Source organism: Sarcophilus harrisii, chromosome 1, assembly GCF_902635505.1.
Source record: "Sarcophilus harrisii chromosome 1, mSarHar1.11, whole genome shotgun sequence".
NCBI lineage: Eukaryota > Metazoa > Chordata > Mammalia > Dasyuromorphia > Dasyuridae > Sarcophilus > Sarcophilus harrisii.
In genome coordinates, this window is record NC_045426.1 from 447,886,495 (window position 1) to 447,900,456 (window position 13,962).

At 32.7% G+C, this 13,962-nt stretch overlaps 1 protein-coding gene across 3 annotated transcripts in view; it reads right to left on the minus strand.

Annotated features, from left to right (window-relative positions):
• Positions 1–13,962, minus strand: part of KCNB2 (potassium voltage-gated channel subfamily B member 2) — a 455,357-nt gene that overhangs the window by 414,988 nt on the left and 26,407 nt on the right. For all 3 annotated transcript variants that reach the window (XM_031946266.1, XM_003759705.3, XM_031946267.1), the window contains one exon: positions 4,794–5,476. In XM_031946266.1, the coding sequence (XP_031802126.1) occupies positions 4,794–5,372 (579 nt within the window). In that variant the 5' untranslated portion in view covers positions 5,373–5,476. The remainder of the gene's footprint in view (positions 1–4,793; positions 5,477–13,962) is intronic.

Genomic DNA, 13,962 nt, shown 5'->3' on the forward strand with positions numbered 1-13,962 from the left:
GGGTTGTCATGAGCAAAGGTCTAGAGGTAGGAAAGAAAGAAAAAAAAGATATGGTACAGTTTGGCTGCAGCACAGAATATATAAAAGTAAGTGATGTGAGATAAAGTTGGAAAAGTTGGGAGTGTCAGATTATGGATTCTTGGCTTAACTAGGTATTAGAGAAGAGCATTTTTAACACATCTTTCAGATTCACTCATCATCCAACCACCCAATGTGGTCTGTTTATCATAAGAAAATCCTATAGCTCTTCAGAATTCAATATTCACCTTCCAATTTAGATTTGTCTAACTAAGAACCAAAATTAAGAGTCTTATTCTTTGTGTTCTACTTAGATTTTCCGACTACTTTTTCCCCACACTGGATATCTTGCACCAGGAGTGTCATATCACTGCATCATGTCGAGGCTATTTCCCTTAACAAGGTATCCAAAATGTGTCTTGGAATACTTGTCTTTTTTAGAACCATCTGAAGGATCTACATTCCTCTGATTTTGCTGGCTACCTTTCTGAATCACTTTCTATTGAACTTTTTTTCTACCTTAATATTGTAAGAGCTTCATCTCTTTAATAATCAGTTTTGAAGATGAGTGTGATGACCACAACTGTAACATAATCAAGATCAATGCAGTGCAATTTGGTATAAAGGCGATGCTGACATTGATTGATTTTAATGCTACTAGTGAAGTTGGTGAGCAAGGTCAGATAAATAGGTTATTAATGGACTTAGTCTTCTTCTAAATGAACTACTGATTTTCTTTGGAAGGGAATGAACTACCATGACTTCAGTGTTCTAATTAGAGATGACCTCATTCAATAAATAAGCCAGAATCAGCCAAATTGTTATGAATACTGAAATTCATTATTAAGTTATTGTATAGCCTGGCTCAAATCAACAGTTTTTAGTTACTGAATGTTAGTTTGATTTGTTTCCATGTTTAATCAATAATAAGGGGGAAAAACTATGCTTGTTCTGTAAATATTCATATAGCTATATTGACACAGACACACCAATAGTTCTTGATAGATAATGGTATGGGAATTGAAATAATCCTTTTTTTTTTTTTTTAAACCAGCTCTGAGAATCCAACCATGTAATGAACTCCCAGTGATGAAACTCCCTTTCAGGATGTAGATCAGCTCTGGTTTTGCAAGTTATTACTTAGAGATTTGCCTTGGAAAATGAGATGTTGTGATTCATAAAGAGTTGAATGAAAATTAAATATACCTTAAAAATGGCACTTAAGCCTTGGTTTTCCTAACTCAGAGGCCAGCCCTTCATCTTAGCTACCAATAATTAATGCAATTCAGAATAGTTTGGGAGTATTATGTGATAATTATCAAGTGTTATATGTAGAGGATAACAATTATTGGCAAGATTTGGAAAACAGGAGAAGTACCACCAAGATAAAGTTAATGGAACAAGAATAACTTAGACTAGAGAATTCACTGCATTTATTTACTAATGTTTTTCAAGTATATGAATTGGTATTAAGCAAAGTATAATAAGCAACAATTTTTCATCTGAAAATTAGACCTATTCTTTTCCTGAATCTGACAAATGTGATTTTCAGTTCTCCTTTAAGGCAGAAGATAAATATGATTGGGTTCTTCCTATTCTCTAGTATTTTTAGCATTATGTTTCATTATTATGTTCTTCTTCTTCTAAGTTGTATATAATTTCAACATTGTGATTTGTAGCATGTAGCCTAGAATTTTATACTCAAAACTGGTTAACAGGTAATAAAAACTATTCTTTAAACAAGAGCATTATTTAATATATAAAATTACAAATGTATATATATATATATATATGAAATGTGTTAAACATAAAAGAAACACAAATGTTATATCAACAAATACTATGCTCTTTGAAGATGGTACCTGGCTTCCAAATGTAAATATGAAAAGTGCAAGTACAAGTACAATTCAGAAGAGGCTCAAACCATTTAATAGGAAGGACTCTGGTGGAGGACAAGTACTACCTGCATATTTAAGACATTAATGCAGCTCTCCTGGTAAAACCTTAAATTTGGATGGGGTTAAGGGAGAAAGATTTACTATGTAATTTAAGTCATTTGGCTCTGGAAAAAGCAAGGGAATAGACAGCAGTTAATATGGAATTATTTAAACAGAAAATTATTTCAATAGGGCTATTGACTGCATGCAAATGAAAGGTGCTTTAGTTGTATTTTTACACAGAATACCAGTAAATTCCAAAAATAAGCTATTGTCTACATTAATAACAAAGTAAAAATTGGTCCTCTTAGTGAAAACTACATTCTGAGAAATCAGCTTATTTACACAACTCCATCTGTGACCTGAAAAACTGGAAATACTTTCTATAAATTTTTTCAAAACAAAAACCTTTCTCCTACAACAATGCTTAACTTTGGTTATACATACAAATTATGTAACCTATAAAACTATTCTGACCAGAGTTTCCTTTAATAATCTGCATATTATTACACAGTCAGCTTCTTACTAGGAAAATTACTAGAATAATGATTTACTCAATGGTAGCCCAGAGTCCTGGATGGGTTAATTTACCTCCCAAGGTTCCACTCTTCAAAACAAAGTGTACCATAACAACTACTGAGTCCAGTCCATATATGTTAATAGTCCTTGAAATCATCTAACATTGAAAACAGCAATTGATTTTCAAGACAAAAAAAGATAAAATTGTAATCTTGACTATTCTTATTTTAAGGGAGAAAACAAATTACCCAGAACCACAGGCAACTTAGTGGGAAGCTTTCAGTTATCCTGTATTTATATGTAGGGAATAATGTGTAACAACCTTTGAAACACTTCTGCCCTCCAGTGAAAGGACAAATCCCTCCTTAGTTTCCTCTCTTCTCAAGTTGAGAAGAACTACAGCTTGCAGTGTCTTGTGGTCAGTCAACAATTTGCCAGAGCTTCTAATACATGTTTTCTGAGTATGCATGTGTTAGAGATGCCTTTTCTCTTATTACTGATAGATCTTGATCGATATAAAACTTACAAACCCTTGGAATCACTATTCTAAGGAGACTAAACCACAGGGATACTCAATAATGTAATTGAGTTTAGGAACAGGTGCATGCTTCTGGTTATTTAGTTTTATGAGATTCATATTGTCATGGAGAATACTTAGTTCCCAAACCAAAAAAACAATTCTAATAAAAAGTAAATTACCTTTATAAATAGTATTGCTTTCAGGAAAGAAGGGCTTGGGGAAAAAAGTCCAAACCATTTTCTCATTCCATAGTTTCTATTCCATAGTCCATTTTTCCTACTCCATACTCCATTTTCATTTCATATATAAATGAAAAATATTGATTCTTTGTTTTTACTACTCATAATATCGATACACACATTTCATATTATGGTTTTTAATGGGAATGAAAATTTATATAACTTATTAAATTTGACACTCAAACTATAAGAAATGAAATACTGGACTAATGCACAAATTTCACATCAATTAAACTTATGAATCATTTTTAAAAGTTAAAATTGCAATAAAATTTAAAATGATATGCAATAAAAATTCAGGTTTGATGTGAAACAGTCCATGTAGAGTAATATTTCTATTAACTGATTAGTTGTATTCCTATCATAAAATCCATTATAAGTATGGTATTTGGAGAAAGTGTATCTCTGAAGTAAGAGGAACTAGATTTTAATACCATCCCTAATACTTACCAGCTATGTGATCTTAAGGAAGTACTTCATGTTACTAGACTTCTGCTTCCTCATCTATTGTAAGAGGGAATTGGACTAGATAACCTCTGATCACCATTTCAGCTATGATTCTATGATCAGAAATGTAATTATTTAGTCATATGAATAATATGGGAAACATTTTATTTCACAATGTTCCAATGAAATATGGAACAAATTTCATGTCAACAAAGCAATGTCTCTTCCTTAGGAAAAAAAAAGTCTACAGCTTTGGATGTCTTGGATTTTAAGGGGCTGAGGAACTGGGGGTATAAGAAATAAAATTATTCCTAATTTTCTTTGGATGGGTCCTGACCCAGTAATACAGAGGCCCATATAACACCTGTGCTCTACTGGCATTTTTCCCTACTCCCCACCGACCAAACAAAATGACCTTGCTTCTTCTCTCTTTCCTTCATCTTGTTCCTAAATGTAGCCTTCCCCTTGGATAGGCCCTGACACTGGTCACAAGTTATGAGTCTTATTTGATAGTCATAGTCTATCTCCTCAGTTTTTGCCACTATAGATCCAGAGCTGAGGAGGGTGGACCATCACCCAATAGGACAATGTTCTTCCAAATTATAGAAACCCAGACAAACTGACCAAAAAGGGAGAAAAGGTATTTTTTATATAACAATTCTTAAAAAAAAAACAGTAGTAGATTTAAATAGCAACCCAGTAGATTTAAATAGTACAATTAAACAAGATTAGTTGATTTTTTTTTATTTGTACTAATAAAAAAAAATCCTCTTATGTAGAAGTTTTCAAGAACACATCTTTTGTAAAGTGAGGTATAGCTGTTACAGCATTTGATGCTTTTCTGCTTTGAGGGAGGAATCACATTAATCAACTACTGCAACATTTAGATCTTACTTTATAATAAGTTCAATTTTTAAAAAGTTGCTGTAATATGGAAAATAATTCCAGTTGAGATACATTTGGGGTTGTCTTCATAATGATTAATGCCATACCTATGCTCTTCCCTGTAAACAAGCAAACAAAACATCTTATAGCTAAAGATAACCAACTTTCAGAAATACATGAATAGCACAGATTCTAACCACACAGAATAAGACAATATATTTTTCATACCTTTGCAGCCACCGATGAATTAGGTTTCTCTAGCAGGTCCCAGAGTTTCTTCCGTTTCTCAGGACAACAGGTATTATCAAACTCTTCTCCCTCTCTTTCTCTCATAGTCTCTGCCTCTCGTCTCAATTCTTCATTCATTTGTTCTTTCTTTTGATGGTATCTTGCTTGGCAACAAGATTCTAAGTATATTTCATCAATCCCCCAATAATCAAGCTCTTGACCAAAAGAGAGGGCACACATTTCTTCCATCATGTGAAGTTTCCCTGTCCTGTAGAAATTTAAAATGGATGTAAAAGCTCCAGGATGCCGATCAAAGAAATATTCATTCTCATTCAAATTATAGTCATCACACACTTCCAGCAGGGTTTCATGAGTATTGCAGTCTCGGAGCTTCCCTAATCGCGTTCTTGGAAGTCTATCCAAAGTCCTCCATAGCACTTCATGGTTTAGGCCCCCTACATTTATTTTAACTCTCCGGGAACAATTTTTGCTTCTGATGATCTCTACAGGTTCTGGTGGAAGGGAAAGAGTAGATCTTGAAGTCTTTCGATTCAAGCCAGGGGGAGCCTTCTCTGCCATTTTGAACTGGATGAGAATGAAGAACCAATATCCTTCAAAGAATGAGTCGTAGAATATTCAATTGAAGTAATAATCCATCTCAAAGTGTATTTCTATTGGCATAACTGTAAAAAAAACCCACAAAAAACCTTTATTGTCTATTTCCCAAGCAATAATAATCGTAATATTTTTGTAGAATGCTCTAAGGTTAATTAAGTCCTTTCCTGACAATAGACCTGCAAGGATAAGTAGAATAAGTATTATATTATCTCTAATTTGCAGATGAGAAAATCGGGGAACATAGAAATTAAATGTCTGAGCTAAGATTATAAAAGGCTATAAACTTCAGAGCTGGAATTCCAATTCTGTATGGTTTCTACTGTCCTATGTTTTCCCCTTTGCAGTTAGTAAATATCAGATATGGGTTGTAAACACATATCCCCTAACTCCAAGTAAAATATTCTTTTATTATGCCTTATTTTATATTGTTAGGATTCTTACAAGGTGCTAAGAGTGGAACTGATAGAGACAATAATTATTTAATTTAGCACATTTCAGTATGATTGATCTGATCCTACAAGGAAATGTTATGGGCCAGAATTTGAAACAAGGTACTAAGTGAAATTGAGGAGACAGTGGTTAAATCTAGTTTAGGATTGATTTAATCCTACAACAAATAATGGTTTCCTAGTGATATAATGATTGACATATGCTCAGTGTAAAGCATATAAGCAAGAAGCTCTCAGGGCCAGACACAGAAGCCCACTAGAAGCTCTCAGAGCCTCAGCCAGGATTCAGTCCCCGATATTCAACAAGCCAGAGAAGGCAGCTTAAGCTCTTGGAACCAAGGAGAGAAAAATAGGTGTCTATGGAAGCTAACTGGGCCCCAGGAAAAGAGACAAGACTTTGAAGGAGAAAATAAAGGATTTAGACTTTAATTCCTGGCTGCATTTGGGGTGATTACATTGAACTTAAACTAAGGCTGCTCCCAGAAGTCCCCCAGGAAACCTGCTCCCAGAGAACTTAATGTTTTAGAGAAGAATATTACATTATATGCCTTTAAAAAAGATACTATACAGAACTCTACATGGACCATGGCTAGCAAATACTTATTCTATGGCACACTGCTATGTTTGGCATCATCCAATAGCGTATATTTTAATGTTTACTATGCATTTATGCTAAATAATATTATTTTGCCATAGTGCTCTTATTAGATAACTTCCAGCTTCTTAAACTACGAGTTGCAATCCCATATGAGATCTCCTAGCGAATGTGGGGATCACAAAATTATAATTTATTATCAGTAAATATTTGATTTGTATACCTGTTTTATATATCTATATACCAGGTCACATAAAAATTTCCTGGGTGAAAAGAGATTGTGAGTGGAAAAAGTTTTTTTTTTTTAATAAACTGGATAATTTATGGAGTACCTACTGTGGGTCAGGTATTGCAAAGAGTGCAGAGAAGAGTAAGACATGGCCCTTGTCTACTCGGAGCTTACAGTCTACCAGACAAGATAATACATACTCAAAAATGACTATAATACAAAGTGAAATTGGAAAGTGTAATAATAGAGACACCAAGTGCCATATAAACTCAGAGAAAAGACAGAAACTTACAATTAATTTCTTTCACAGATCAAATCTCCTCCAAAGAAAATGTTGTTTTGATATTTCAACTTACTATTCAATTCACTAAATATATTAAACATCTAATAACTCTAAACATCTAACCATCTCATAACTCAAGGCATTATCTGAAATGCTGGAAATGAAAAGGCAAAAAAGAAATCCTGTATTCAAGAAGCTTATTGTTCAACTAAGGGATATAGCAAAAATACAGGGGATAATGTAAGATAAAGAGTAATGGGGGAGCAAAGGAGCTCAAAGTGCTTTAAGAAAGTCTGAGAATGGAAGATTTTGATTACTAGAAAGAATAATTAAATGCTTCAAGGGAGAAGTGATACCTGAGCAGAATCCTAAAGGAAAATTAGAATTCAAAGAGAAATGAAAGGGATAGAATACATACTGGGCATGGAATCACTTCATATGAGCACATAAGGATATGGAGATAGCAATAGACAATATGCAGAAGAAAGTAATGTGCAATACATTTAGAAAGACAGTTTGAAGCTAGATACTGAAGAATTTTTAAAATGTCAGGTTTAGTTGGTATTTTATCCTAGAAAAAAATTAATAAATATTTGGGGGTGGGGGAAGGGAGTGAACCTGTCAGACCTATATCTTAGAATAATTATTTTTGCACTTAGTTAAAATGGATGAGAGAAGGAAGAAATCTGGATCAGGTGAAAAGAGACCAGAATAATAATTGAGTAAAAACTGTCATGAGAGATACTATGGTGTGAAAATTGATTTTGCAAGATTAGATTTGAAACATGAAAGAGTCAAGAATGACACAAAGATGATCAACTTGCATGACTATGAAGATGGTAGTACTTTCAAAAAGGAAGATGGAAACCTAGATATAAATAAATATATAGAATATATATAAATACATACATATATATTACAAATATATTTGAAATATATGGAAAATAGAAAGAGCTAGAAAGAACTAGTGTTCCAATCAGAGAGAATATCCTAAAAAAGAACATGGAAATAAGAAACATAGTACAGGTGTAGCATATAATTCAATTTGGTTATAATAAAGAGTAGATGAAAGTACACATTGGAAGATGACAAAATATTGTTTGGGGCTAAATCCTTTAGGGTCTTGAATGCCAAGTATTGAGTTTGCGTCTTACTCAGTAATTACTGAGAAGCCAATGAACACCTGAGGAAGGTAGTGATGTGACAGTAATGGATTTTATATATAGCTTAAAAGTTTTATCTTTTAGAAATCTTTTTCTCTAAGTACTTATCCTTTATGATGTTTGTTCTTGGATATGTTACTATGACCTGCAGTAACCAGCATCTTCTTAGTTTGTTTTTTCCCTACAATCTCTTAGCAGTTTGCCCTGATGTTTCAAACACTTTCCCTGGTGCATTTTTTTTTTCTTTAAAACCCTATGCTTTTACAAAGCCTGCAGCTTAAGCCATACTATAAAGAAAAGCTCCAATTTTTAGATGTATGGAGGCTTTTATAATTAAAGTCTTCCTTTGAGGTATATATCAATTCCAACAAGAGTCAGGCTTCCCTACTCCTATAGTGCAGCACCTGCTATTGGATAGATTTCTTTAATAGTCTTGAGATCATATCTTCTCAAATAGAAAATAATTCAAGTTTAAGAGATTTAGAATTTTCCAATTCAATGGATTTGATAGGCTCAAAAATATTTTGTAAATGTGAACTTTATTGTATTTAATATCTATGAGTTCAAATTTAGGCATACTTTGTTTTTAACATACTTAAATACTATCCAGGTTTATAAAAAGCAATCAAGTAAGATGATTACTCATTTTATAGAAAGAGACTTTAATTTAAAAGATGATTCAATATAGTTATTATACAGCAATTTCTATGAGGGCAAATAGTCCAATTGCTGAAAAACTTTAAAATAATTCAGTTATTGAAAAACATATTTACATAAAACTTTACAGTAACACAGATACTTTAATCCATCCATTTGGATTAAATAAATAAAACAACTTATCAATAGTCACCATGTCCAAAATATGCTTCTACCTCCCACCCTCATCTCATCAACTTTGAGGTAATAGAATAATACTAAGAAATGCATGTTGAAATGTTGTATTTTCTCAGCTTTATCTCTTCAGAGTTCAGGACAGAGTTTATGTTACTGTATTTTAAAGTCCTCTGCTTTTCCCACAGTGCCAGGAAGTATCTTGTTAATATTAGGTGCTCACTAGATATGTTTTGATGATGGTGATGAATCTATGTATATATGTTGTTTTAAATTCAAAGCTATAAATAATAAAAAATCTACCTTTAAAGAACAGAAACATTTAGAGAATTGCACTAACAGCAAATCACAGTAAAATCTTATGATTCTGTGGCCCATCCCCTTTAAATAGATAGATACACTATAGTTGCATGGATCATTCTGTGATTCATGTGGGCATTTATAACAGCAATAGTGAATGGTCAGCAGGGCTCAACGCCATTTCATTGACTCCCAGTAATCATGGACCATATTTATTGTTTTTGAATACCACATTTTCCACATAGATTCTTTTTATAAGTACAAGTCTGAGACTTATGTTGCTTAAACTGTCTTCAGTATCTTCAGCCTCTTATATGAGGCTCCTCAAAAGGACTAAGAACAAAATTTAAAGCAGGGAAAACAGCTCATATGTAAACGATAGTTGATTATAATTTACTTTGCTAAAAGCCATATTATTAAAGGCAGATGTGACAGTACTTCCATGGTCAGGGAATTAACTATTTGGAAGAATTAAAATATCATTGATTAAACTGATTTTCATTTCTGATATTAGAGCAAAGAAATCAAATCAAAATTTAATAAGTCAGAATAACAGATTTAGATGTAAAACATCTTGGAAGTTACCTACCCAATCCTCTCATTTTATAGATAAATAAATAAATACATAAATATTATAGATAAATAGTTAAATAAGGTCTATTATTTTAATTTTAAAATTAAAAGTCTGAGCTAATGGCATAGAATTATTAATAGGTAGGTATGGAATTTGAACTTAGGTTTTTTTCATCTCAAATTCAACAATCTGGTTGGTGTCCTTGAAACAGAAAAATGGTTTAAAAAAGACATTAATGTGGATTATTTAGAAATTTAACCAATGTAAAACAAAAATGACATTGAAGAGACCACATTGAAAAGCCTTCAATTTTGCTAAAAAGGGAGCTATGGGAACTTTTGGTAACACGGATTTAGAAAATGAATTTTTATGTAAAATGCTATAGAGGTTAAAGGGATAATGGGAAGCAGGACCTCATAAAATAGCAAAAAACAATGGAGAAAAACAGTTTTCATGACAACATTGAGATTTTCATATCAGAAGACCACATGTGCTGCACATGGAATTAGATATGTCATTAAAGGAAACAGAAGATCATAGACTTGACGGATAAGATTAATTACAAAAAGACACTATGTGTTCTAGTGCTGGTGCAGATTTGAAGGGATGAAGGGGTCAATTCTCAAGACAAGAAATAGAGGAAGATACCAAATGGGAAAAATCACTTGTTATCAGTACAAATATAGTCAAAAAGCCAAATGCTGAAGATATCAGTAAATATAGATAGGTTTAATTTCTCATTTCTATACAATATTTCTGAGAAAAAAATGTTAGGGGTACACTAAATGCAAATAATAGAAAGAATAGGCAATTTTGCAAATGGTCCTATTTCAGATTTTATACTTACAAGATTGATTGAAAATGCAAGTTTTTTTCTGTGCTTATTTGTTGACTATAAAAATTAAAATATAAAAGTTTTGGTAGGGCAGAAGATCTCCTATTCAATCATATGGCTCCTATGCAGATCATGTACAATGTATTAACATAAATAGCACTCAAGAAAAGCTTCTGATGATTACGATCAAATAAGACAAAACCAGGATACATTTATCATTTTTAACGGAGAATATCCAATATGATGGTCAAATGATAATGACATTTTCTACAGATGGTAAATTCCTCCAGTTGCTCAGTTGCTGATGATATTGTATCCATTGTAGCAATCCCTAGGCTACTGATAAGGCTGCTGAATCAGATTAATTCTTAGAAAATAACTCAGAATTACTGAATTTCAGAACTGGAAGGAACCTCAGTGATAAAGAATTCCCTCAACCACATTCTTCACATGTGACCATCCAGGCTTATATTAAAGACTTCCAAAGGTAAGGAATTCACTACCTCTGGAGGCAGCCCATTCTAATTTTGAGTAGTTCTAATTATTAGATTTTTTTTTCTTTTCCTTGTTGTTATATTGTTTTTCAGAAATACGCAACTTTTTGTGACCTCCTTTGGGTTTTTTCTGGCAAAGATACTGGATTGGTTTTCTATTTCTTCTCCAGATCACTAGGAAATTCAGGTAAATATGGTTAAGGTAAACCTGGAATCACAAACCTAGTAAGCCTCTGGCCTAGATTTGAAATCACAAAGTAGAGTCTTCCTGACTGCAGGCCTCACCTACCTACCCTTTTCTTTTTTCTTACATTAATCTTTTTCTTAAAAACTTTCACCAACTGATCCTAGACCTTTCCTATAAAGGTGCTTTTTATTTGACATCCCTTCAAATACTTCAAATTATGTTTTCAATAGAGTATAGAAGGTCAGATTGGAATGAGCATTGGCTCCATAATCAAAGGACCTCAGTTCAAATATTACTTTTGCTGCTTTTTACTCAAAATGAACTGAGGCAAATCATTTAACATCCTTGGGCCTCAGTTTCCTCATGTATAAAAAAAAAGAGAGGGTTGAATTAGATGCTTCCTGAAATACTTTTTAATTCTAGATCTATAATCCTTTGAACCTATGATCCCTATGCTTTCTCTTCAAGATTAACACCTCCATTTTCATCTCCATCATAAATATGTACAAAACACCATTCTGGCTGCTTTCTCAAAAGCATCATCCAGTTTAGTTGTGTACTTCTTCCAGTGTGGTACCAAGAACTGAATAGAGTTGGCCAAATGGAATCTAGTGGGGGAGAAGTACAAAGAGATAATCACCTACTTATTTTTGGATTATATTTCCCTCCCTGAAAAATAAAATCACGTCATTTTGGAGTCTTCTCTAAACCAGGCTGTCCAATTGGATGGACAACACATAGAGCTTGTCCATCTCTATGTCTATCTTAGATACAATAGATGGGCAATAAATTGATATTAGAACTATATAAGATGATTGCAGCAGTCTTGATTGAATTTGGAAAATTCTGTAATTCCTTCAGTGACATTGAATCACTCCCTGAAATACAATCCCATCTTTGCACCATTAGGATTTTTCTGCAGATGTTCTATAACTGCAAATCACACAATACCACAATTTCTGAGAAATCAAAATTGTAGGTCACTCAAAGGATGATGAAGAGACTGGACATAAATTAGCTGTAGTACATTACTAATAAAGAATATTTCTCCTTGTATACCAAGAGAAGGTTGAAATGGGTTCATGATTTAGACATAAAGAGTGATATTATAAGCAAATTAGAAAAAAAGTAGACAGTTTACTTCTCAGATCTGTGGAAAAGGAAGGCATTTTTGGCCAAAGAAGAATTGGAGTTCTTTATTGAACACAAAATAGATAATTGTTATTATATTACGTTAAAAAGATTTTGTACAGATAAAACTAATGCAGATAAGATTAGAAGGGAAGCAATACAGTGGGAAAACATTTTTACCATCAAAGATTCTGATAAAAGCCTCATTTGTAATATCATATATGAAGAATTGACTCAAATTTATAAGAATTCAAGCCATTTTCCAATTGATAAATGGTCAAAGGATATGAACAGACAATTTTCAGATGAAAAAATTGAAACCATTTTTAGTCATATGAAAAAGTGCTCTAAATCACTATTAATCAGAGAAATGCAAATTAAGACAACTCTGAGGTAACACTACACATCTCTCAGATTGACTAAGATGACAGGAAAAAATGATGAATGTTGGAGGGGATGTGCGAAAACTGGGACACTAATACATTGTTGGTGGTGAACTAATCCATCCATTCTGCAGAGAAACTTGGAATTATTCCCAAAAGGCTATCAAACTGTGCATACTCTTTGTTCCAGCAGTGTTTTTACTGGACTTATATCCCAAAGAAATCTTAAAGGAGGGAAAAGGACCCATTTGTACAAAAATGTTTGTGGCAGCCCTTTTTGTAGTGGCAAGAAACTGGAAACTGAATGGATGCCCATCAGTTGGAGTATGACTGAATAAATTATAGTATATGAATGTAATGGAATATTATTGTTCTATAAGAAACAATCAGCAGGGTGATTTCAGCAAGACCTAGAGAGACTTACATGAACTGATCCTAGGTGAAATGAGTAGAAGTAGGAGATCATTCTACATGGCAACAACAAGATTATAGGATAATCAATTCTGATGGCTGTAGCTCTCTTCAACAATGAGATGATTCAGGCCAGTTCCAATGATCTCATGCTTAAGAGAGCCATCTCTTGCATGCAGAAACTGAGTATGGATCACAATACAGCATTTTCACTTTTTTTTTGTTGTTGTTTGCTTGCATTTTATTTTTTCTTACTTTTTTTCCTTTTTGATCTGATTTTTCTTGTGCAATAAGATAATTGTATAAATATGTATGCATATATTGGATTTAGCATGTTTTATTGTGTTTAACATAGATTATTTGCCATCTAGGGGAGGGGTTGGGGGCAGGTTAGGGAAAATTGGAACACAAAGTTTTGCAAAGTTGAAAAATTATCCATTCATATGTTTTGAAAATAAAAAGCTTTAATAATAAAAAAAGATTACAACAGTATGTTCCAAATGTTATATGTTGCAATCAAAAGAAATTTATGAGAGGAATGCAGGGATGATTTAATATAAGGAAAACTATTTAACATAATTGTCTTTATAGAAATAAAAATAATATGATTACATAAAAAAGAATATTTCTCAATGAAATATGACTGTTAAAAGAGGTGAGTTGGTCAATCATCAAGAATTTAAGTG